Source organism: Eubalaena glacialis, chromosome 5 (assembly GCF_028564815.1).
Source record: "Eubalaena glacialis isolate mEubGla1 chromosome 5, mEubGla1.1.hap2.+ XY, whole genome shotgun sequence".
Lineage (NCBI taxonomy): Eukaryota > Metazoa > Chordata > Mammalia > Artiodactyla > Balaenidae > Eubalaena > Eubalaena glacialis.
In genome coordinates, this window is record NC_083720.1 from 38176699 (window position 1) to 38200022 (window position 23324).

General features: G+C 44.9%; 1 protein-coding gene across 1 annotated transcript; it reads left to right on the plus strand.

Moving 5' to 3' along the window:
• The first annotated feature begins 4224 nt into the window (after nucleotides 1-4224).
• On the plus strand, nucleotides 4225-23029 carry LYAR (Ly1 antibody reactive). The gene is made up of 9 exons (XM_061191232.1): nucleotides 4225-4368; nucleotides 9503-9677; nucleotides 11054-11168; nucleotides 14270-14377; nucleotides 14494-14577; nucleotides 17777-18176; nucleotides 18867-18953; nucleotides 22177-22262; nucleotides 22755-23029. Exons 2-9 carry the CDS (start codon nucleotides 9556-9558, stop codon nucleotides 22887-22889), a joined length of 1137 nt encoding a protein of 378 aa, XP_061047215.1. The 5' UTR covers nucleotides 4225-4368; nucleotides 9503-9555; the 3' UTR covers nucleotides 22890-23029.
• The last annotated feature ends 295 nt before the right edge of the window (nucleotides 23030-23324 follow it).

The following is a 23324-nucleotide window of genomic DNA, read 5'->3' on the forward strand; positions in this document are numbered from 1 at the left end:
CCTACTTTCCCCATCCTATCTCACAGTTATTGAGATAATTGTGAGAACCCATGTGAACATTTAAAATAGCCCCTGGCATGTATTAAATATTCAACTCATGTTATCTAGAAGGAACACGTAGAGAGCCAGTTAAAATGCAGAGCCCTGGGGCCGAGGCATCTGCAGTGTACGCATCCAGGTGATTCTGAAGCAGGTGGACTGGAGACCTCTGCCTTGCTCTCTCCTCAAAAGTCTCTGGTTCTGATACTTCCTGTCCTGAGAGAACTTTATTTACAAATGACTCTCCCACCTTCCAGATAACGCCCACTCTCTGAACAGGGTTTGGCTGAGCTGTCACCTGCTCCTGAAGTCTTTCCGGCCACGTTTCTTCTTCCCCACCGTTCCCTCCTCAAGTCTGACTTTGGGGTCACATCTGTGCGATCTTACCGCATAAATACTTCAGTTAGATAACCTGTCATTATGTCCTATCACCTGTGTCTCCAACTCTGCTGTGAGTTCTGAAGGTACCATCTTATCCACCTTCACCTGGCACACAGCAGATACTCAACCACTAAAATGCACGCTAGCTGATCTCTGCTGCTGGTTAATGATGGTTAGTAACGTTTTCTATTTGTTTCTTTTCAACTCCGTCTACATTCCCCACAGTAGTGCTTCTGAATCCTTTCCATTCTCTTCATTCCCACCACGTCTGTCTCCCTCTTCCATAAAAATGACTGTGACCCTGACTTCACTAAGGTTGATTCCATGAATAACTTACTATACCCTGAGTGCCTTTAAATTCTTTTTGTGATTCCAAATTTCCCCCTCACCCCCCTCAATCCCTTCACCTCAAAGGATAAAGTGTGCCTTCTCCTTCCAAAGCTAACTTCCCTTCTCCTCCCCCCCAGGACTCTGCTTCATCACCCCTTTCAGTGCTCCACTCTGTCCTCCACTGGCTCACCAGTCCCTATAAACAGGCCAAGATGACCCCGTGTTGAAAAAAGCAAAACAAAACAAAACAGGACAACAAACCTTTCCCCCAGGTATATCTAGTCATCACAGGCCCCCCCTCACATGTTTGAAAGAGCAATCTACACATCCTACTTTACTTTCTCACCACTCTTTTTTTCACCTTACAACCTGCTGCCCTTCTCACTGTGCTGAAAGACTCCCCACAGTGGCCTGCCCTCAGTCCCTTCCCCCAAGCTTTCCCACAACAGGTGGTGGTGCAGCCTGCCCACCTCCACTGTGGAACTCCTCCTGCCCAGAAGGCTCCCGGTTCTCTATGCCCCTGATCTGTCCCATCTCCAGGCTGCACTTCTTCCCCTGTGAGCCCCCCACACATTAATGTCCCTTAAGATTCAGCACCTGGGCCCCCTTCTCTTTCCCATCACCATCACATCTATTGTTGGCTTTCACCTGTTCTAAGCAGACAATTCCTAAATTTGAAACTCTAGTTTCAGCCACCAGTTCCAAATGTCCAACTTTCTGCTGAACATCTCCAACTGTATGACCCTTCAACTCAGAATCTCCAAATCTCACCTCCCATCATCTCACCTCCTGGTTCCTAAACCCTGGAGCCCATGCTCTTATGCCCATGAGAAAAAGGACATTAAAAATACAACATAGAACCTTCCTCCAAAGACTTAAATGTTAAAATACAGCAAATATTCTGAATCTATATTAGACATTCTCTAGCTATAGAGAAGTGACATGCAAAGTTATGAACCATTCCACAGTTTACTTTGACTATAAAAATTGTAACTATTCTATATTACTTAGTATAGTTCTCTAATTGCTTCATGATGTCAATCCTGTGCCTCCCCAATAAGATTATAAAAAACTCCAAAAAAAAAAAAAAAACTCCAGAAAAAGAATTTGCATCTTGTATTTCTTATGTGTCCTATGAATAACAGCTATGAATAATAATGTATCATGTACCTAGTAACAATAATAATAACAACAAATATTTATCAAATGTTTCCTCTATGCCAGGCAGTATTTGAAGCTCTTTACGCATATTAACTCATTTAATCCTCAGAATAACTGTAAAATAGATACTACATACTATTAGCCTCATTTTACAGATAAGGACAATGAGGCATTTGGTGGATAAAAGAGGTCCACAACTTCTCTGACCCTCTTCCCAAGGGGAGGTGGGATCTAGGTCTCCTCTCCTTGAAGCTGAACAGCCTCTACCTTAATCAACAGAACAGGTAAAAGGAAGGGTGTAAAGCTGTGCCCATTTCTGGGCCCAAGCCCCACAAGCAGACAGCTTCCACCTTCCATGTTTTGGACACTGGCTCTGGAAGGCCTGCGTCAACAGCAGGACTGTAAGACACCCAGCTGGAGAGAGCACATGGGGCAGGAGAAGGGCTCAGCTGAGCCCAGCCTTCCAGCCATTCCCTCCCACGTACCAGATATGGGAGCAAAGCCACAGTGAATGCTCCACACCAGCCCCTCCAGCTGATCACCACTCCCAGTCCATACCATGTGGAGCTGAAGAACCACCCAGCACAGCCCTGCCTGAATTCCTGCCCCACAAAACCGTGAGGTAAAATAAAACAGTTTTTAAGTCACCAAGTTTTGGGATAGTTTGTCACACAGCAATAGATAACCTGACCAGAGTTACAGAGGACAAACACAGCTAATAAGTAATAGGCAATCAATAAGCCCCAGAATTGGGATTTAAACCCATGGAATCTGACTCCAAAGTCCACATGCTTAACCACTACTCCAAGTTACATGCAATAGCTCAAAGGCCTTCCTTGGAATAAGTCAGTAGCCTCTTCAGTCTACTACCTATACCTGACTGTCCAGGTGACCCCAGAGATAAGCACCAAAGTAAAGCACAGCACACATGAGGATGAACACGTGCAACACAGGCGTTGTGTTGTGATACAAGAAGCACGGGGCTCTCTATATCTTTGCAGCTAACTCACTTTGTCACAAGGTAAAAAAATCTTCTGTCTTGTTGATCAGCGTATCTCTGGTACCTAGAAGAGTGCCTTGGACACAGTAGGTGCTCAATACATGGTTTCGGGATGGATGGAGACTCTGGGCCTCAGTTTTTCCATCTGTGAAAGTGGAGGGGTCCATTGGGTCAGATAATCTCTAAGGTATCCTCCTGTTCTAAATGCTACAAATCTATACCAAGATAGTATAGATTACTATCTTGCTGACACCTTGATCTTGGACTTCTGGGACTTCTAGTTCCCAGAACTGTGAGAAAATAAATGTCTACTGTTCAAGGCCCCCACCAGGTTGCGGTATTTTGTTATAGCAGCCCTCACATACACCCTCTGTTCCATTCCCAACCCTGCTCACCTCCAGAATGAAAGCCTCCTTATCACCCACACAGCCCCACCCTAGGCCTAATGCTTCTCACAATTCTCTGTTCAAACCCCGTTCAACCTTCATTCACTCATTGAAGCAACACACACTTAGTCTCCACCGCTGTGTGCGCGACCTGTCTTAAGGGCTGAGAAGAGCAGCCAAGCGATTAAGCCGCAGGCACTCTGCTGAGTGCTTTACATTCACCAACTCATGAAATCCTACAAGAACCCCACCACGTAGGAACCGTTATTACACCCGTTTTACAGACGCGGAACCAAGGCACGGAGAGGTCTTACGCCAGTGGGACTGGGGGGGGCTAGGAGCTCTGTAGTCTTAAGCACTATTATCAACTACAGCGTGATGCAGCGAGCCGGGGCAGGGAGGGACCCGCTTCTTCCCGCGGGCGGTGCCCGGGCGGCCGGCAGCGACGAGCCGGAGGAGGCCGGGAGGGGACGTGGGTGGGGTTTCCATGCCGGGGGAGCTGCACGAAGGGGAAGGCCCCGCTCGAGGCCCCGGACCGGTCTTCGTCTCTGAGCCAGAGCACCGCGCGGCCGTGGGTTAACACGCCTGACCCGGCAGCTCCACTGACCCTCGCGGTGCGCGGGGATGCGAGCGCGGCGGTGGTTCCATGCCCTGCCCGGCCCTCGGGAGCCCAGCCGGGGTTCCGGGATGCTCCCACCGCGCCGGACCCGCACGCCCTCGCGAGGCCGGCCTCCTGGCCCAGCGCCCACCTTCCCCTCGGAGGCCGCTCCCCGCCCCGCCGCCTCCTCTTCTCCTGCCGCCGCCACCGCCCTCAGCGCCGTTCGCCGGGCTCCGCCGGCAGCCGAACCGCCCCGACAACGCCCCCTCAGCCAGCAGGATCCGCCTCCTGCTTCCGGTTGCGTCACTTCCGCCAGGAGGTGTGGCCGCGGCGCGCACGCGCGCGAGGAGGCGCAGAAGCGAGTTTTGCTGGGGGAAGCTCTGGAGGGAGGTGGTGGCTCTGCTGGGCGGGCGGTGGCGATTCCACGTGCTCCTCGCGGCCGGTTGAAACCGTTGGCGGGCGCTGGTTGAGAGGTGAGGGGCGGTGGCCCAGAGGTCCGACCTAGGAGGCTGGGGCTCAGAGAGTGGGGCGGGGGACGCGCTGTGGCCGATGCCTGCGTTTCCACCGTTAGAGAGTCTCTCCTTTGGCTTATACGCATGGAAGGAGGAAATGCATCCAGGTCCCATTCGTACTCTGGGGAAGTGGAAGGAGTCCCGGACTTGGGATGACCAATTCCTCCGGGTTTTAAAATGGAAAGGTCCTCGTGCCGGGAACCCACAGAGGGGGTTGCATCCAGGATGGTTGGTCACCGCTGGACTGGGCTGCAAGGCTTGCGGCATGTTGGGGACGAGCCGCTTGCCTTCTCTGAGCCTAGGGGAGCTGGGTCCCAAAGGAGGAGGCCTTAGGGCATAGTGGTTGAGAGCCCGGGACTTAGGGCCAGAATAGTTGCGTGTGAAAACAGGTTTGCCACTAACTGGATGTGTGACCTGCTGCAGGTTACTGAACCACTTTGTGCCTGGTCTGTCAAAAGGGAATAATATAGAATCTAACTCAGAGGATTCTTGTGAGGATTACATGAGCCCAAACGTGTTAACCGCCTATGATAGGGCTTGGCACATAGTAGACGCTCAATAAATGTCAGGATCTTCTGCAGCCCCTGCCTCTGAGGAGAGATTAGGGGCATGAGGTGGGGTGTGAGTGAGTGCAAGGCTGCCTTTCCTGCAGAGGGCCCATCTGGGACTTATTCAAAGAGCACCCCCAGCCTTCCCCACCAGTGCCTAGCATAGTGCCTGACAGGTAGGCTTGCACAGATAGTTATTACACCAGTGTTTAAACCCGTGCTGGTGATGTAGTGTGTGGGGAGGGTGTGAGACTGCAACTGGGAGGCAGAGAGACACGGCTCAGCTTCTCCCAGCCTCAGCTGGCTCATCTGTCCAGTGGAGATGGGTGTACCTGCCTCCTAGAGTTTTTGCAGAGCAAGGGAGAGGTCCTCCCTGAGTGCACATGCAGACCCTCATCACCCCACATTCAGAGGTTTAGGTGTGATGGTGGACAGTTTGTACTTGTCTGTCCTTCCCTTTCACCATACCCTTCGTTTCTTGGAATTCTCCCTCCTCCCCACCACCCCCCAGGGGGGCTCAAGACTGGCCTAGTTGACCTGATGCATTGTTTCACAGATGGGAGAATTTAAGTTCTGAGGGTTGAGTGCTCAAGGTCACAGTGCTCGCTGGGGGCTGTTGACAGCTTGGCCCCTCAGGTGGGCTGTTTCGGTGTGTGATGGTGGCAGTGGGGTTTGGGTCTGTGTGTGTATGCGAAGGAATGTTTTAAGAATAGTTTTTTTTTTTTTAATAAACAATACAAAAATGTGTAGGGAGGAAGGTAAAAAATCATTCCAAATACAATCCCAGAACAAACCTGAGTTCATGTCATCAGGGAACAGGGTAGTAGCGTGGGCACCCATGGGGTGGGGAGCCATAGGAGACTAGAGAGAGTTTATGAAGATGGATGGGTAGACTGAGGGTGATATTTAAAGAAGCATGTGTTTGGAGGGGACTGGGAGCCATGTCATTGATGTGCAGATTAATAGATCACAAGAAATTATACCATTGGGTAAGGATCCATCATTGACATCTGGTTATTTAACTTTCCACAGAGTGCTCTACGATAGATAATAGACCCATTTTACAGATAAACAGAATCTGCGAAGTTTAGGTACCTCAAGGTCATTTAGTTTTCACTTGGCAGATGCGGGCTCCAGCTCAGATCCTCTGGCCCTGACTCCAGGCCCAGGTCAACAGAACTCGGCCACCGTCTTGATAAGAGGAGACTGAGGTGCCTGGATTGCTTCACAAGTTCCTGGCCCCGTACTGATGCTGTCTGTTGCCCATCAACTCAGCGCTACTGTCCAATACCCATCATACTCTGCTGTGACAAGGGTGGTCCCCTTGCCCAGTGTGGCCTGGCTTTAGGTTAAAGACTTAGGTTTCCTTTAAATGGACGGTCATGACATATATGGCACCTGAACCCAGTAGACAGGTGTCCTAAAAGTCTTAATGCAGCATGTTTTTAGCTTTTCTCACCTCTGAGCTACAAATGTTACAAATTTACCAAAAACATCATTTGAAAATTTAATTATTTAAATTTCTTCCACATTTATTTAGTCTTGTGAAGTTTGAATGAGTTGAGTCTTTTGTTTCAGAAAGTGCAGTGCTATCTTCAATTAGAGGAGCTGAATTTTCACAGGGTGTCTTTTTGTAAGTTTGTAGCGTTTGCACTTCCGAAATTGTCAGCCCTGCACTCAGACTTGCCAGGCAGGCTGTGCAGTTAGGGTGGTTTTGAGCTTGCTGTTTTGCAGCCTCTCCCTCCTCTCCCCACACAGGCACACAGGCAAGTGTTTACTGCATAAAAGAAAGGGGTAAGCTCCTTACAGACCTTATCTCCTTAGCAAGCAGGTGGCCACACTGCCCCCATTGCTCATCAACTATAAAAATGCAGTAATGGCTCTAAAAATCCAGAGGCACTGTGAGACTGAGTTCTGGCTTACTGTGCAAGCTACGCATTCTACCTTTTTTTTTTTTTTTTAAATTTATTTATTTATTTACTTTTGGCTGTGTTGGGTCTTCGTTTCTGTGCGAGGGCTTTCTCTAGTTGTGGCAAGCGGGGGCCACTCTTCATCGCGGTGCGGGGGCCTCTCACTTTCGTGGCCTCTCTTGTTGCGGAGCACAGGCTCCAGACGCGCAGGCTCAGTAGTTGTGGCTCACGGGCCTAGTTGCTCCACAGCATGTGGGATCTTCCCAGACCAGGGCTCGAACCCGTGTCCCCTGCATTGGCAGGCAGATTCTCAACCACTGCGCCACCAGGGAAGCCCTGCATTCTACCTTTTAAAGAATCGCAACAAATTTCTACATGCGAACATATGCCACAAAAGACCAAATTGAAACGTTTGGAGGGGTATTTTTCCGACGGTCATGTGACCAAATTCTAATCCTCTCCTGAATTGATGTTTACACTGTGTGGGGTTAACCCCCAGAGGTAAAACATGTTTTACACAGATATTCCGAGCATCTTTTTTGTCAACATCACTGGCTTCTTTGAGTTGATAAATTTTGTCTCCAGCGGTCCTCTTCAGGCCTTTAATTCCTGACCTTCCACTGCAGCCTGCACCTCCCAACTGGATCTCAAAGCCTGCCTGAGCCTCCTCCCCTCCCCTCTCCGCCTTGATTAAGATACAGAATAGACCTCAAAAATGAAGGTTGGAAAGCTCCAGTCCATAGCTTCAGTTTGAGGGGGTATTTTTTTCATTGTTGAATCTCATTATGAAAGTACTTTTAAATTTTCCAGCAGATAATTTGGCTCATCGCAGCTGCTTCTACCTTGTGTGTACGATGACAGTCCATTTCTTGGTGATTAATTAATGGTTTACTCTCATTCTTAGACCAGAGTGCCGCTAGAGACTATTTATTTGACAGTGTGGTGTTGGCTTTTGTTCTGGCCTAGTTCTGTTCTTGTGAGGCAGGGTGGCTGCTCCGTTGCCTGCCAGTAATCTGTCATCCTTCTGCTGGGTGCAGAATGCTGGCTTCGGGGGAATGGGTCATAGTCCAAGTGATGCCAGCCCCCCAGGACTTGTGACTGTTTCACATGTCTTTACCATAATCAGATGAGAAGATGGTCTTTGTTGGTGCGCATCCCAGAACAGTCAGGTTTGTTTTCCTCTGGATTCTCTGCTAGGCTGTAGCTGACCACATGTAACCCTGATGGTGAGCTGAGGAAGGGGTCCTGGGGTCAGGGACCCGCGTTTTGTGTGTAGCACATCAGGCAAACTGACATCGGACAGTGCTCCGCGGGGCAAGAGACCCCCAAGAGAGACCAGCTGGGCCTCTGTAAACCCTGGAGTTGCAGCCAGGATGTACATTTCCATTCGGGGTTGAATGGGTGGGAATAGCCCTGATCCTTGCTTAGGTATGTCCTCTCCAGCAGTGACTCAGAACGTGGGAGTGGAGGAGAGACAGTGATTTCATACATGAGAATTTTCCACGACCCAGGAGTCACTCATTTGTGCTGAAGGATTCTCAAATGAAGTCTTATCCTGAAACAAATCATATCATTTTTCTTGATCCTTACCTTCACCATGAGGAATAAAGTGCTGGGTTAAACAATTGTTCTCAATATTTTTGCTGTGAAACTTATTTATAATGTAAAATGACAATACTCTTAGAATCTAGTGATAAAAAATTATATAACCCTGGAAAGTTACTATGACTTCTGTCACACTTTTAGGTGAATTCGTGTTTTGTTGACCACAATAACATCTCCACGAACTTTTTAAATGGTAGTTATGTGTAGGTGTGGACCCACTTAATCATGGGGCAGTGCTCGGGACACTTGGGTTTGGGAACACCCTCCAGTAATGCAGCACCCAGCATTGGGACACCTGAATATGGTCCCATTTCTTTCTTATTGATCTGACAGGGAGCCACACCTACTCCTGTCCATTAAAACTGAGAGGCACATCCTCATTTTTAACATCTGGTGGGTACATAGTTATGCCTATATGAGTGCTTTTTGTGCTTATAGAAATTATTTTTAGGCCTCTTCACTTTCTGAACCTTCCTCAGTTCCCCTTTTGCTGTGTTCTTATTGTATTTGGGGACTTGAAATAATTTGCAGCGCATACCTAGAGGCATTAGAGAGAAAGAGAAGGCATGTATGCACTTTAAGTTATTGGGAAACGTAGGATATTTCATTTAACGCCCCCAAAACTCTTCATCTCTAGAGACAGCCTGCGAAGCTTAAATCCTGGTTCTGCTACTGTGTGACCTTGGGCAAATTACTTAATCTCTCTGAGTCCCAATACCTCATGTAAATTGAGAACAGTAATAGTCCTTACCTCATAGGGTTGCTGTGAGGATTAAATAAATTCATTAGCGTAAAGCTTTTAGAATAGAGCCCAGCACACGGTAAGCACTCAACAAATGTTAGCCGTATTATTATTGTTGATTATAATTTTACTTATGTGGTGGTAGAGGTTTATGTAGATTGCTAATCAACTTTGATTCTGTTGTGTTGTTGTTTTCATGTGAAAAGCTAGCTGTCTGAATCATATATTTGGAAAAGAAGTTTCAGACTACAATGATAATTATCTTTTTTCTTTTTTGATTTTTTTTTTAGGATAAGACTTAAAACCTGTCTTGGATAAAAAATATTTAATCATTTAGCTAAAAATGGTATTTTTTACATGCAATGCATGTGGTGAATCAGTGAAGAAAATACAAGTAGAAAAGCATGTGGCTCTTTGCAGAAACTGTGAATGTCTTTCCTGCATTGACTGTGGTAAAGACTTCTGGTAAGTTCCACAGAATTCAGGTAGATCCATAGTAAAGGTCCAGACCAATTATGGAACCCCTGGTCCCACAAAGCAGTAAAAAAAAAGAAGAAGCAAGAGGCAAATTTGAGGAAAGAAATTAAGAAAAAAAAATTAAAAGTGCCTTACAAGACCATTTGCCTTTTAAGGGTGATTTAAAGAGAAGACTCAGGGAAAGGGAATTATGGGTTCGGTCATAATCTGATCAGTCTGTGACACTTGCTGTTGTGTCCTTGGCACCGTTACCAGACCCAGGGAGGTGACCACGTAGAGTAGGGTTTCAGGGGTGTGGTGTGCTGATCACAGTGAAGAAATGGATTTATAGACCAGAAAATGAATTTATTAATTCACAGTGGAGGAGCTATCTGGGAGAAGAGGCTCGACCCTCCCTAGAAAATCGGCGGTGATGGTGGCAGTGAAGCTCCTGGCCCCCCGTGTGTCAGGTGCTTCCACTGAGGGGGTCTCTGGAAAGGGGAGGACTGAGGGGAGGGGGCAGGATGGATCTTGCTCGTCCACTGTTTCTTCGGGAGGGTCATTTGCAGTTGGCCAACCTGTGCCTCATACTGATTCCCTTCAGCTTCAGAGGGTTCAGGTAAAAAGGTCATTTTTGATGCATCTGCCCTAATGGCCTCTATGGCATTTGGGGGATATTTGCTGACAGTCCCTTTTAATTTCTTTCTAAAGCAGTGATATTTAAAACAAGAAAAAAAAAAAGTTTGGAAACTGCTAAAGTCTTCGTTCATACCTAATCCTAGGAGGAAGGATATATAGAACAGGTGAAAATTGGGTTGTTTCTCCTTAGGGGACTTTGCCCTCAACCTTTTCCCAACGTTTCCCTGAGGACCCCATAGAGCTTCAGAAAGATCGTTTGAGACAGAATCGAGTTTCCTTTTTTTCCAAGACTCCGAGATCTTTTTTGTGACCTGATACCACCATTTTACACCACATTTTAACTTAGTCTACAACTGATTATTGATTGCCTACTATATTACCAGGAAGTCCTACAGGTTTTGTAATTTAAGATAAAGCCACCCTGTTGCAGAGAATTCTTTTCCTTTTTATTTAGTATATATTCACGTATGACTAAAAAAAAAAATGCTGCCTATCAATTTGATTTTAAGACATTTGTATATAAAAATGGGTGGAAAGTTTGGTGGTGGGTTTTGAACAGTTGGGAAGAAGGAAAATGTGATGTGACCAGGAGGTTACCAGCATAGTAAATGAAAGAGGTGCGATGGCCGTGCAGAGCACGGATGTGAATGTAAGTGTGGACGGCAGAAGGCTGGGGCAGCGTGCTAGCTTTAGACAGAGACTCCAATTTGAGAAACAATCTAACGGTGGAACTTTCTCACTTTAAGGGGTGACGACTATAAAAACCATGTGAAATGCATAAGTGAAGATCAGAAGTATGGTGGCAAAGGGTATGAAGGTAAAACCCACAAAGGTGATGTTAAACAGCAGGCATGGATTCAGGTAAGGTCTTTCTTTCTTTTTTTTTTTTTTTAATTATTATTTTACTTGGACTGTTTCTCCTTTTTTTTTTAAGATTTCAACTGTTTTGTTTTGTTTTTTAATTTTATTTATTTTTATTTTTATTTATTTTTGGCTGCACTGGGTCTTTGTTGCTGCACGCGGGCTTTCTCTAGTTGCGGAGAGTGGGGGCTACTCTTCATTGCGGTACGCGGGCTTCTCATTGCGGTGGCTTCTCTTGTTGCAGAGCGTGGGCTCTAGGCGCGCGGGCTCAGTAGTTGTGGCGCGTGGGCTTAGTTGCTCTGCGGCATGTGGGATCTTCCCGGACCAGGGCTCGAACCCGTGTCCCCTGCCTTGGCAGGCGGATTCTTAACCACTGCGCCACCAGGGAAGCCCTGTAAGATCTTTCTAATTCATCAAGAAGCTTCATCTGACATCTTCTACTTTCTTGGGACACCTAAGAAACCAAGAATAAATGTATCATCCGTGCAGGCAAGACCCAGAAACATCACGTCTTAGGATAGAGCTCTTTATTTCTCTTTCAGTACAACTGCAGTGTATTTTGTCTTTACACGTTTTGCAGATTTCTTGCAAAAATATTTCCAAATTCTCACTGACTTTCCCTTGGCTACGAAACCGAACGGAAGCTTTCTAATCTGTACCTGCATCTAGTGATGATGCAACTTTTATAACTCAAACTATGTTAAGCTGTGATGTCTGTCATCAGAGTCGGGCAAAACAGAGACATTTTCATAAATGTGAGGAATTTTCTACTTCTAAAATAAAATGAAAACATACATTATAAAAGTGGCAAAAGCAACGAAATCCGTAATTTACTGAGGTATAACTTCCAGTATGTTATTCACATTTACAGAATAGTAGCAGGAGGAAAGATTCAGAAAGGAAGGTAGGAGAATGAAAAGACAAATGTCATCTGTATGGAAACTCTGTATTTTCCTGGAAATCAAATAAATAGTTACTCTCTTTGATGACAGAGTTTAAATGTGAATTTTCTGATATTGACTAGCTTACTGAGTTAGAAAACTCCTGGGAGGGAAAATCGGTTCACAAAGGACTAACAAAGTCTGCCAGTGCAGGTTGAGAAGCTAGTGAGACCCCTTGTCTTAACTGAGGTATTTGGGCTGGCGGCCGTCAGCCACACTTTGGGGCCCTATGTCTGCTCTCCCTGACCACCAGATGACATTCCTAGGCCCCTGCGCTGGAGGTGCCTGGTGTGTGAGTTCTGTGTCTGTTGACATCACATCTTGAATGAAATCCTCTAGAGCAGAGGTCAGCAAACTACAGCCCACAGGTCAGATCCGGCCCACTGCCTCTTTGTAAAGTTTTATTGGCACCCAGCCATACCCATTTGTTTACACATTGTCTATGGTTGCTTTAGCGCTACAAGGACTGCACTGAGTAGTTAGGACAGAAACTGAATGGTCTGCAAAGCCTCAAATCTTTTCAAAAAAGGTTTGCCCACCCTTGTTCTAAACTGTCAGGCTTCAGCAGCCGTGCCACTGTATTAGAGATCCGAGGACTTTGTTCTGGATTCTGTCCTGGTGCACCGGTCCGCTCCCCATCTGAGTCCTCTCTAGCTCCCTAGCTGGCGTCGTTAGCAGACACCTAAGACCGAATGTGGTCTGCTGGGAGAGTGCACGGGTCCTGCTGCGACCTGTCCAACAGACGTGGATTTGGGTATTTATTCTTTTCCTTAAATCCTTAAACTCTCCATTTTTAAAGATTGAATTTTGGAATCCCATCAGTGTTAATGTTCACCGAGCATCCTTCCAGATGTCTCTGTGCTTACACACGGAGAGTGGATAGTGGGTCAGGGAGAAATACCCTATTTGGCATGGATCACAGTGTTTTCCTCCAAACTTGGTCTCCGGTGCACTTCTTGTCTGGTTCCACACGCGGCTCTGGCCAGTGCTGAGCTAGCCTGACTTCTTCCTTGTTCATGCTTTCTTGATTTGTTTTTCTGCCTGGGTGCCTTATCCTCTTTGTATCCTGTGTCAGTTTTTTTCTGGTCTGTTTATATGTAGCTGCAGTTCTTCCCTAATGCAGGGACCCTTTCCTGCACTATATTTGTTTAGCTGCATTATTTGTCTTTATTTGTTGGCTCATAAGTGACCATCTTTCTTATGTATTGCCATCTCCTTAACTTTAATAATTACCTTTTTCCTCTGCCTTCACTGTGATTGCCATAAGCCCTTTCTCTAGATCACTTATTTATTTTTCATCTCTGTTCTTGCTATGTCATGTTTGTTTGTTAGATTTTAATATGTTGTCTTGATCTTAGATTTATTCCCTAGTCCCTAGAATATCCATTTTTGTCTTATTCTTTTGATCACTTTTGGTTTGTTTATATTTTTTTCTTTCAGTTTTTAAAAATTGTGATAGATTATACATGACATATAGTTTACCATTTTGAAGTATATACAACTAAGTACGTTCACACTGTTGTGCAACCATCACCGCCATCTATCTCCAGAACTTTTTCATTTTTTGATAGGGATTACATTTGAATCTGTAGCTCTCTTTGGGTAGTACTGACATCTTAATAATATTGTCTTCAATTCATGGACATGGGATATCTTTCCATTTATTTGTATCTTTAATTTCTCTCAGCAGTGTTTTGTAGTTTTCAGTATATGTCTTTCACCCCCTTGGTTGGTTAAGTTTGTTCCTAAGTATTTTATTCTTTTTGATGGTATTATAAATGGAATTGTTTTCTTAATTTCTTTTTCGATTTGTTTACTGTTAGTGTATATAAATGCAACTTGACTTCTGCGTGTTGATTTTGTATCCTGTAACTGCTGAACTTGTTAATTAGTCCTGAAGATTCTTTTTGTGGAATCTTTTGTGTTTGCACCATATAAGACTATGTTATCTGCGAACAGAGATTATTTTACTTCTTCCTTTCCAATGTGGATGCTTTTTATTTCTTGCCTAATTGCTCTGGGCTTTCAGTACTATGTTGAATTTGTAAGCATAGACATTAATACAAAATCTGTACGTGAAGTGTAAACCCCCTAGTTTGACTTTCATGAAACTCATCGGTCAATTATTTATTGTTTTTGTTTTATCTTCCTTTTTTGTAGAAAATTAATGAATTAATAAAAAGACCCAGTGTCGGCCCCAAAGTGAGGGAACTTTTAGGGCAAATTAGTGGTTTTGACAACGTTCCCAGGAAAAGGGCGAAATTTCAGGTATGTATTTGATATGACTTCCTTGAATGGAAGGGATATGGGCCTATTGGTGACAGCTTATGTATACCTGTCAAAATATGGGATAAGTGGGTTTTTTTCTTTTTTTTTCCATACAGAATTGGATGAAGAACAGTTTAAAAGTTCATAATGAATCCATCCTGGAACAGGTGTGGAATATCTTTTCTGAAGCTTCTAGCAATGTAAGTCAGATCTCACTCTAGACTTGTAGTGTGGCCAAAATGATTGGTAATAATGAAATGGGAATGTCTTATTTTTGGAGGTCAAGACAGCCTTCTTTTTCAGAGAGCCTCTCTGTGCCTTCATTGATAGGAAGGAATAAACAGTGCACTGCAGAGAAGATTTCCTTATTGTGCAGAGAAAGGTATTTAATCCCAATGTTTGATAATGGTACCAGTTAACATGAATTGATCTGCTTAGAAATCAGGCAGCGGGAAGTGTTAGAAAGAACAGGACCTTCGGGTTTCTGACAGATCTGGTTTGAATCCCTGCTGTGCTGTTTGCCAAGTGTTTGATCTTGAGCATGTTATTTAACCTCTCTGAGCCTAAGTTTCCTTATCTTAAATAAAAGTGGGTATTTATACTCAGTACTTACTGGGTACCTGATGTGTGTCAGGCCCCAAACAAAAAATAGAAAATATCTCAGGTGTGATAATGCCACCAAGAAAAATAAACAGGGTGAGGACAGAGAGGGTGACTAGGTGTTCTTTTAGGTGTGGGGTGAGGGGTCACAGAAGGCAAATGAGGGTATACAGGCATCCCAGCTCATGCCCAGCAGGTAGGGGGCCCTTGGTAAGTGCTGGTCTCCTTCCTTCTGCTGGACGGAGAAGTCTTTGGAGTGAAAGAGTCAACCACCTTCAGTCAAAATGGTTTGATCAGAGAGGCCCCAGATGTGGAATATACATGCAGAAAGTCTTACTTTGATATCTTGTAGGCACATTCTTGGTTACATTGTTAAACATTTTTCTCATTAATTCAGTTGCACTTAGCTCCTACTTGGGGCTTAAGTCGGATCTGGAGACATATTGTTAGTGTTTCAAAAAAACAGTGGCATCTGTCTGGTCTTTTATTCTAGTCACCTTGTCAGCAATTGATTTGCTTTTTTATGTAGAGAGAATAGTTTTGGCCACAAATTGGGATAAAAATGAAACTTTCTCTTGGCAGTATATCTAGCGTTTGTCTCTAAACATACAAACTAGGCCTTTGAAGCCTTATAACCAATCATTTAATTGGCATTTATGTGGCACCTGCTTTTTAAAGGTTATTTACATTTTAACTAAGAATCAAAAGTTTAAAATTACTTAGTTTAACTCCAGAGTTCAAAAAAAAAGTGTTTTCCACTTTCCTTTTTAAAGCTGTGAACATACTAAGAATTAAATAAAATAACCAGCAAGCAGCTCGTGGTAAACTCTGAGCTCCGTAAAACGAGGCTTGTTATTGCACTGCCTTTGTACAGTAAATGTCCCAGCACGTGCCTAGAGATTGTGGTGCAAACAGTTCAGAGGCCCCGGAGGTGTTGGGCTGGAGGCTTTATATTCTTCTCAGCTGCAACATTCTCTGTACCCTGGTGCGCATCGCACCTGGTCACTGTGGACGCAGCCATCCTCAGGCCCAAGTCCTGCCCTCCAGAGCTGTATTCTAGTGGGGGAGACAGACAGCTGAGTATAAGGGTTGATGCTATGGTGTCAGGTGGTGATATGGGCCAGGAAGCAATGGGAGGCAGGAGACGGGGCAGAGAGTAAAGGAGGGCGCTCTGTCAGGAGAGAGTCGGTGAAGTCGTCCCTGAGGTGACCACGTTGGAAGAGAGCCTGGAATGAAGTAGGCAGTAGATGGGGAGTGAATTTGTTCACTCATTTATTGAGTGGCTGCTGGGCGGATGAATGTGTGTTTCCCTCCCTCCTTCCCTTCCCCGCTCTCTCCCCTCCCTCTCTCCACCTTCTCCCAGCAGCTGGGGGATTGGTTTGGAAGTGGAGGCGAGGCAGCAGCTGGAGACTTAGCTGAACGGGTCAGTCTCGGGGCTGCGGCGCTCAGACCCTGGTGTGATCATGCTCACTACACACTGTACCCTAGGAAGGAGCTTGTAGGACAGGGTGTCCCTCTTCCTCCTGAGATCCTTTCTGAACTCATCCCCTGCCTCCCCCGCATGTACATGGACGACTTGACTTCTCTGAACTGCTGCTGAGAAAACTCCAACTATTTAGTTTAATCTTTAGTATTAACATCTTAAATGCTACTCTTCGAGCCGGGGGCTGGGCATTAAGGGTTGCCTGAGGCGGGAGCTCAGTAGAGTTCTTGTTTGTCAGTGAAAGCCAGTCCTTCATTTGGTCCAGCTTGGGGGCAGCATTCCCCCCTTGTGACCTCGCCTCTCAAAGGAGGAGGACTGCGGTGACTTGTGCCAGTCACCTGGCCGGTAACTAACAGGGATGGAACGTGGGCCCTGGCCTCGGACTGTCCACCACACCAGCAGCAGCCCCAGAGCTGCCAGCACTGACCTTGGCCCTGCCCCTCCAGATGCATCAGGGCTCCCCGAGCAGTTCAGTGAATTGCTCCACATCCTCTCTTGAGAAAGGGCAGGCCTAGAGACTGCAGCATATTTATAGTCAGAGGACAGCAGGCAGTGGGGCTGGCTTTGCTGAAGTCATTTTTAAAAACAATCTGTGTGCTGGTTTGAATAAGGTGGTGCAGTAAATGGGAAGTTTATCTTATTCCAGCTCACATTTCCATGGTTCCTTACTCGCCACTTTATACTCTGTCCAGGTGTCCCTGACTGTCCGCTAAGGGTAACCATCAATCTAAACACTGATGATGATAACAGCACCTCTGCCTAGTACTCAGTAGTTTACAAAACTCTTCCCGTACATCTGGCTGCTTTATTGAGCATCGCTTTTCTCATTTTATTCGTACATGAACTGTATCAGGTAGATATCACTAGCTTTCTTTTCACAGATGAGGAAATAGGTTTGGAGCAGATAAATAACTTGCCCTGAGTTACCTGGTTAGTAATGAACAGAGCTGGAACTTGAACCCAGGTCTGCAGATGCATAAATCTGGTGGTTTCTGCCGCACCTACATGCTCGTCTTCTACCTAAAAGGCAAATAGCGAGCCAGAATTAAAGGTCTGGCTTTTACATGACATACGGATTCTTCACTTTTCCAGTGGAATGAAAATGTTAAGTGCAGAGAGGAATGTGGGCTGGGGGTAGTTTTTTCCATTTTTGTATATTTACTGCTACATGTTAACTGTTTTTTTGGGGGGGGGGTCACAGTTATAAAATGGTAAATAATAATAATTTCCTTAGAAGAATTTATTCAGTAGATACATGAGATGATATGTGTCTGGAATGAGTATTTATGTGTTTCTTGGTTTTGCTTAATAATAAGGAACCAGTCAGTAAGGGGCAAGATCAGCAGCCGCTGGAGCAAGTGGCCAAACCATGTGCAGAGAACAACGCCAAGGTCGCGTCCTCCAAAGCAAATGACAGCATGGAAGAGCCAGCAGAGACAAAGAAGAATAAGAGAGAAAGGAAGGAAGAACGGCAGAAGAAGAGAAAAAAGGAAAAGAAAGAACAAAAATTAGAAAACCACCAAGAGAATTCAAAGAGTCAGAAGCCTAAGAAGCGCAAAGCAGGACAGGAGGCCGAGCAGGAGGCTGCAGGAAAGAAGAGCCAGAGGAAGAGGAGCAAGGCTGAGTGCACCCAGGACGGGGCGGTGGACGGAGGCGCGGAGCGGGAAGGGGAGACAAAAACCAGTCTAGGGAAAAGAAAGCGGAAGCATTCGGAAGGTTTGTGGCTAGCTTATGCTCCAGGGTTTGTTTTTTGTTTTGTTTTGTTTTTTGTTTTTTTTATAAATTTATTTTTTTTTGTTCATCTTTGGCTGCGTTGGGTCTTCGTTGCTATGCGCCGGCTTTCTCTAGTTGTGGCGAGCGGGTGGTGCATGAGCTTCTCATTGTGGTGGCTTCTCTTGTTGCGGAGCACGGGCTCTAGGTGCTCGGGCTTCAGTAGTTGTGGCTTACAGGCTCTAGAGTGCAGGCTCAGTAGTTGTGGCTCACGGGCTTAGTTGCTCCACGGCATGTGGGATCTTCCCGGAGCAGGGCTCGAACCCGTGTCCCCTGCTTTGGCAGGCGGATTCTTAATCACTGCGCCACCAGGGAAGCCCCCCAGGGTTTGTTAAATACTTTTTAAGCTGTGAGTTTGGGATGTCTAAAATCTGTTAGACCTTGCATTTTGAACCACGTAAGGCAGAGAGCATAAGGTTTGGGATCAGGCCGTCCTGGGCTTAGTCTGGGCAGGTGCCATCACCTCGCAACTGCCCATTTTGTCATCTGCCTTGGAGGAGAAACCCCACGGGGCTGGGGTGCTTGGGGAATGAGCAGGGTGATGGATGTGAGGGGCCTGGCCATGTAGGCCTCTCATTAAATGGTAGCCGCTAGTATAAATGCGAAATATTTTTTTAAATCTTTCTAATTACTTAGTTGAAGCAGATTCTAAGAAGAAAAAGATTAAGCTCCCGGGACATTCTGAGAACGGAGAACCGGAAAACCATGAGGCTCCTGCAAAAGGTATGGATGCCATCATTTGGAAGCTCCGCCCTCTTTAGGCTGGTGGAGGAGGAGGAGAGCTGGGCCTGTCTGATGGTCATGCCCTCCGGAGGCACGTGGAAGAACTTGAAGCAAAATCCGCTCTCTAGGGTGTGACTGCTAAGTAATGAGCGAGAGCTGTGTGAGTTGGTCTTACAGGGTCTGTCCAGCTTTAAGGATAGAATGTAAAGCTGTCTGGATTGGAAGCATGTGTTATCTTTGGAGCTTAAAATAAACCCTGGTTCCGAGGCCCTGTTCGCTCTCCCTGCTTCCTTGTCCCTGCCTCTCGTCCTCTCCGAGAAGTACCCTGAGGTCCAGCCGGCCTTGGCTGTTCCTCCTCCCGTCTCTGGGTCTGTCCCTGCTGCCCCTGCGCTCGGAGCCCCACGGCCACCCCGTCCCTCAGCCAGAGTGCGTACTTGTCAGCTCCAAGGTTCCTCTTAAATGCTGCCCCCTCCGCAGAGCTGTTTCCACTGCTCAGGCCTAGAGCACTCCCTAGGGTCCTGCCAGTCAAGGACAGGCCCGAGGACCCGATGGGAATCGAGACTTTATTCACAGAACTTCAGTAACCGCCCAAGTTGGGTTAGATTTCTTAGCTTGTAACTTTGATTATGTGAAGCTTTTCTTTTTTTTTTTTTTTTTAAGTTAAATTTTCAGTTTTGATATAATTGTAGATTCACGTGCAGTTGTAAGAAATAGTACAGACTTACGGATCCTTCTGTAGCCTTTACCCCATTTCCTCCGAGGCTGATACCTCACACAACTGTAGGACAAAACTCCACTGGGCTGTTGACCTCGTACAGTCAAGAGACAAACGTTCCCATCCCCACGAGGACCCTCCTGCTGTCCTCTTATAGCCACACCCACTTTCCTCTCTCCCCACCCCCTCCTTTACCCCAGAGGTCAACACTGTCCGTTTACCTCCATTTACCTCTCCGTTTACCTCTCCATTTCTATAATTTTATAGTTTCAGAATGTGACATAAATGGCATCATTTAGTATGTAACCTTTTGAGATTGGCTCTTTTCACTCAGCATTATTCTCAGGAGATTCATCCAGGTTGCCGCACATCTCAATAATCCATTCCTCTTCATTGTGAGCAGTGGTCTGGTGTGAATGTACCACAATTTGGTTATCCATTCATCTGTTAACAGACATCTAGGTTATTTCCAGTTCAGGGTTATTATGAATAAAGTTCATGTACAGTTTTTCCTGTGGACATGTGTCATGTTTTCTGGAATAAATGTTCAGGAGTGCAATGGCTGTCTAGTACGGTAGTTGCATGTTTAGTTTTTTAAGAAACTGCCAGCTTCCTCAAGAGTGGCTGTACCATTTAATATTCCCACCAGCAATGTGTGAGGGGTCCAGTTTCCCCACACCCTGGCCAACATTTGGTGTTACTATTTTTTATTTTAGCCATTTTAATGGGTATGTAGTAATAGCTCATAGTGGTTTTAATTTGTATATCCCTAATGACATTGAATATCTTTTCATGTACTTATTTGCCATTTGTCTATCTCTTCATTAAATTGTCTGTTCTTGTTCTTTGCCCATTTTCTAATTGGATTGTTTGATTTTTTTTTTTTTAACTGTTGAGATTTGAGAGTTCTTTATATATTCTAAATACTAGTCCTTTGTGAGATATGTGGTTTGCAAGTTTTTTTCAGTCTGTAGCTTGTCTTTTTATCCTCTTAACAGTATCTTTTTGTAGAGCAAAAGTTTTTGATTTTGATGAAGCCTCATTTATCAGTTTTTCCTTTAAGAGATGATACTCTTGATGTCATCTAAGAACTCTCTTTGCCAGCCCTAAATGCCAAAGACTTTTTTTCTGTTTTTTCCAAAATGTCTTACAGTTTTAGATTTTACACCCAAGTCCATGATCCATTTTGAGTTAATTTTTATGAGGTATGAGACTTGGTTCAAGGTTCATTTCTTTGCTCATCAGTGTCCAGTTGGTCCACACCATTTGTTGAAAAGGCTGTCTTTTCCCTCAGTGAATTGCTTTTGCACCTTTGTCAAATATCCATTGGGCATATTTGTGTAGTTCTGTTCTGGGTTCTGTTTCATTGGTTTGTGTATCCGTCCCTCCAGCACACATTCTTTTTTTTTTTTAGTATTTATTTATTTATATATTTTTGGCTGTGTTGGGTCTTCGTTGCTGTGCGTGGACTTTCTCTAGTTGCGGCAAGCGGGGGCTACTCTTCGTTGCGGTGCGCGGGTTTCTCATTGCGTGGCTTCTCTTGTTGCAGAGCACGGGCTCTAGGCGCGCGGGCTTCAGTAGTTGTGGCACGTGGGCTCAGTAGTTGTGGCTCACGGGCTCTAAAGTGCAGGCTCAGTAGTTATGGCGCACGGGCTTAGTTGCTCCGCAGCATGTGGGATCTTCCTGGACCAGGGATTGAACCTGTATCCTCTGCATTGGCAGGCAGATTCTTATCCACTGCGCCACCAGGGGAACCCCACCACACATTCTTGACTAGAGTAGTTATATCCAAAGTTTTGAAATTGGGTAGGCTTATTCCTCTCGCTTTATTCTTTTTCAAAATTAGAAGATTTAGAATAATCTTACCTATATCTGCAAAAAATCTTGCTGTGATTTATGTAGGAATTGCATTATACCTGTATATCAATCTGGGGAGAATTGATCACTTTTCTGTGTTGAGTCTTCTACGCCATGAACATAGCATGTCTTTCTGTGTATTTAAATCTTTGATTTCTTTCATTAGCACTATGTATCTTCAGCCTACATGTCTTCATCTTCCCAGAAGCAGAGGTTCCCTAGATGAGTCCTAACCTGCTGACAGTAATTATTTGTGGCTGTCCTCTCTGGTTCAAGGCTCAGCTCCTTTTGCTCATCTTTGCCTTGCTTACTGTGCTTAGACAGCCCCTTGATCTTAGTGGATCCTTAGTCAATCTTAAGTTCATTAGATACAAGTCCTATCTTTTTATAGGAATTTATAGGATGGTGGTACTTAATGATACTTAGTCAACCTGCTCACTCTAAGAATGAGTTCTGTGGATGGTAGTCAGCGCTTCTCGGCCACTGTGATTGGACGGGTCAGGTGTCTGCAGCACGGTACTGTGGCATCCTGTCCGTTCTGGGCTTCTTCATTCCTGGGTAGCAGCAAATAGATGGTGCAGAAATGGTTTCTTAACCCTTTTGGTAGTACAACAAAATACAGTGTTTTACATGTAATTCTCTATATTGTAGGTAAATTCAACTGGAAGGGAACTATTAAAGCAGTTCTGAAACAGGCCCCAGACAACGAAATAACAATCAAAAAGCTAAGGAAAAAGGTATGAAGTATGAACCAGGTATATATAAGCTGGGGAGAATCAGTTCTTTATTTTAAAATGTACAGTTCTGTTTTTCTAAATCTGAAATACTGGAGTGTGTATGTGTGTGTCTCAGTGACTTTCAAGTTGCTCCTTTTAGCCCCTCAGGGCTTGTGGGGAAGGGATGGAGCCAAACCCCATCCACACTTCCTCAGCCAGAACAGTGCCTACATTAAATATGAAAATTACTGCTCTAGATATGTTGCTATCTTTTGATTATTGCAGAACAATGTTTTTTTCTCATTGTAACTTTTTATCAGTGTCTGAAACATGCAGCCAAGTGCTCACACGTGTACAGCCACATGAATTGTCATGAGCAGGACACCCTTGTGTAACCAGCACCTGGGTTCTTTCATTTGTCACTGTCGGCCTTATTGTGGGTCAGAGGAAGAACATTGTAGGTCAATTTTCAGGACAAATACACCCATTTGACAGTTGTTTTTCTTTGTGAAGGTTTTAGCTCAGTATTATGCAGTGACAAATGAACATCACAAATCTGAAGAGGAACTCCTGGTCATCTTTAACAAGAAAATCAGCAAGAACCCCTCCTTGAAGTTATTAAAGGACAAGGTCAAGCTTTTAAAATGAACATTTTTATATTTAAAAATCGAATCCATTCCGTTGATCTCTTCCTTTCACAACTGTTTGTGAAACATGTAATGAATTATAACAACTCAAATTTTGCTTTCCAAAGCTGTATTTTTAAGTTAAGAAAAAAATATATTTTTGGTAGAACTTATATGAGAAAATAAAATATATTCTTGTCCCAAGTTCTAAATTTGTGGTAGTGAAAATATTTTTAAATGTGACAGGTCAAAAAATAACTTGGTCAGACTAGAAAGCAGTTGTTTTAACTACATCACTTCTACACATTTTCAATTAGAGGGTTTTGTGGGTTAGTTTTTTGCGTGGTTTAAATGTACATGTGAATTGTAGTATTTCATCCAGGAACAGTCGAAACAGTCTTGTGTGTGTCATAATCCTTGCCCAGCCAGAAGTTCTGCTCTTTAGAGGGGGTTTCTC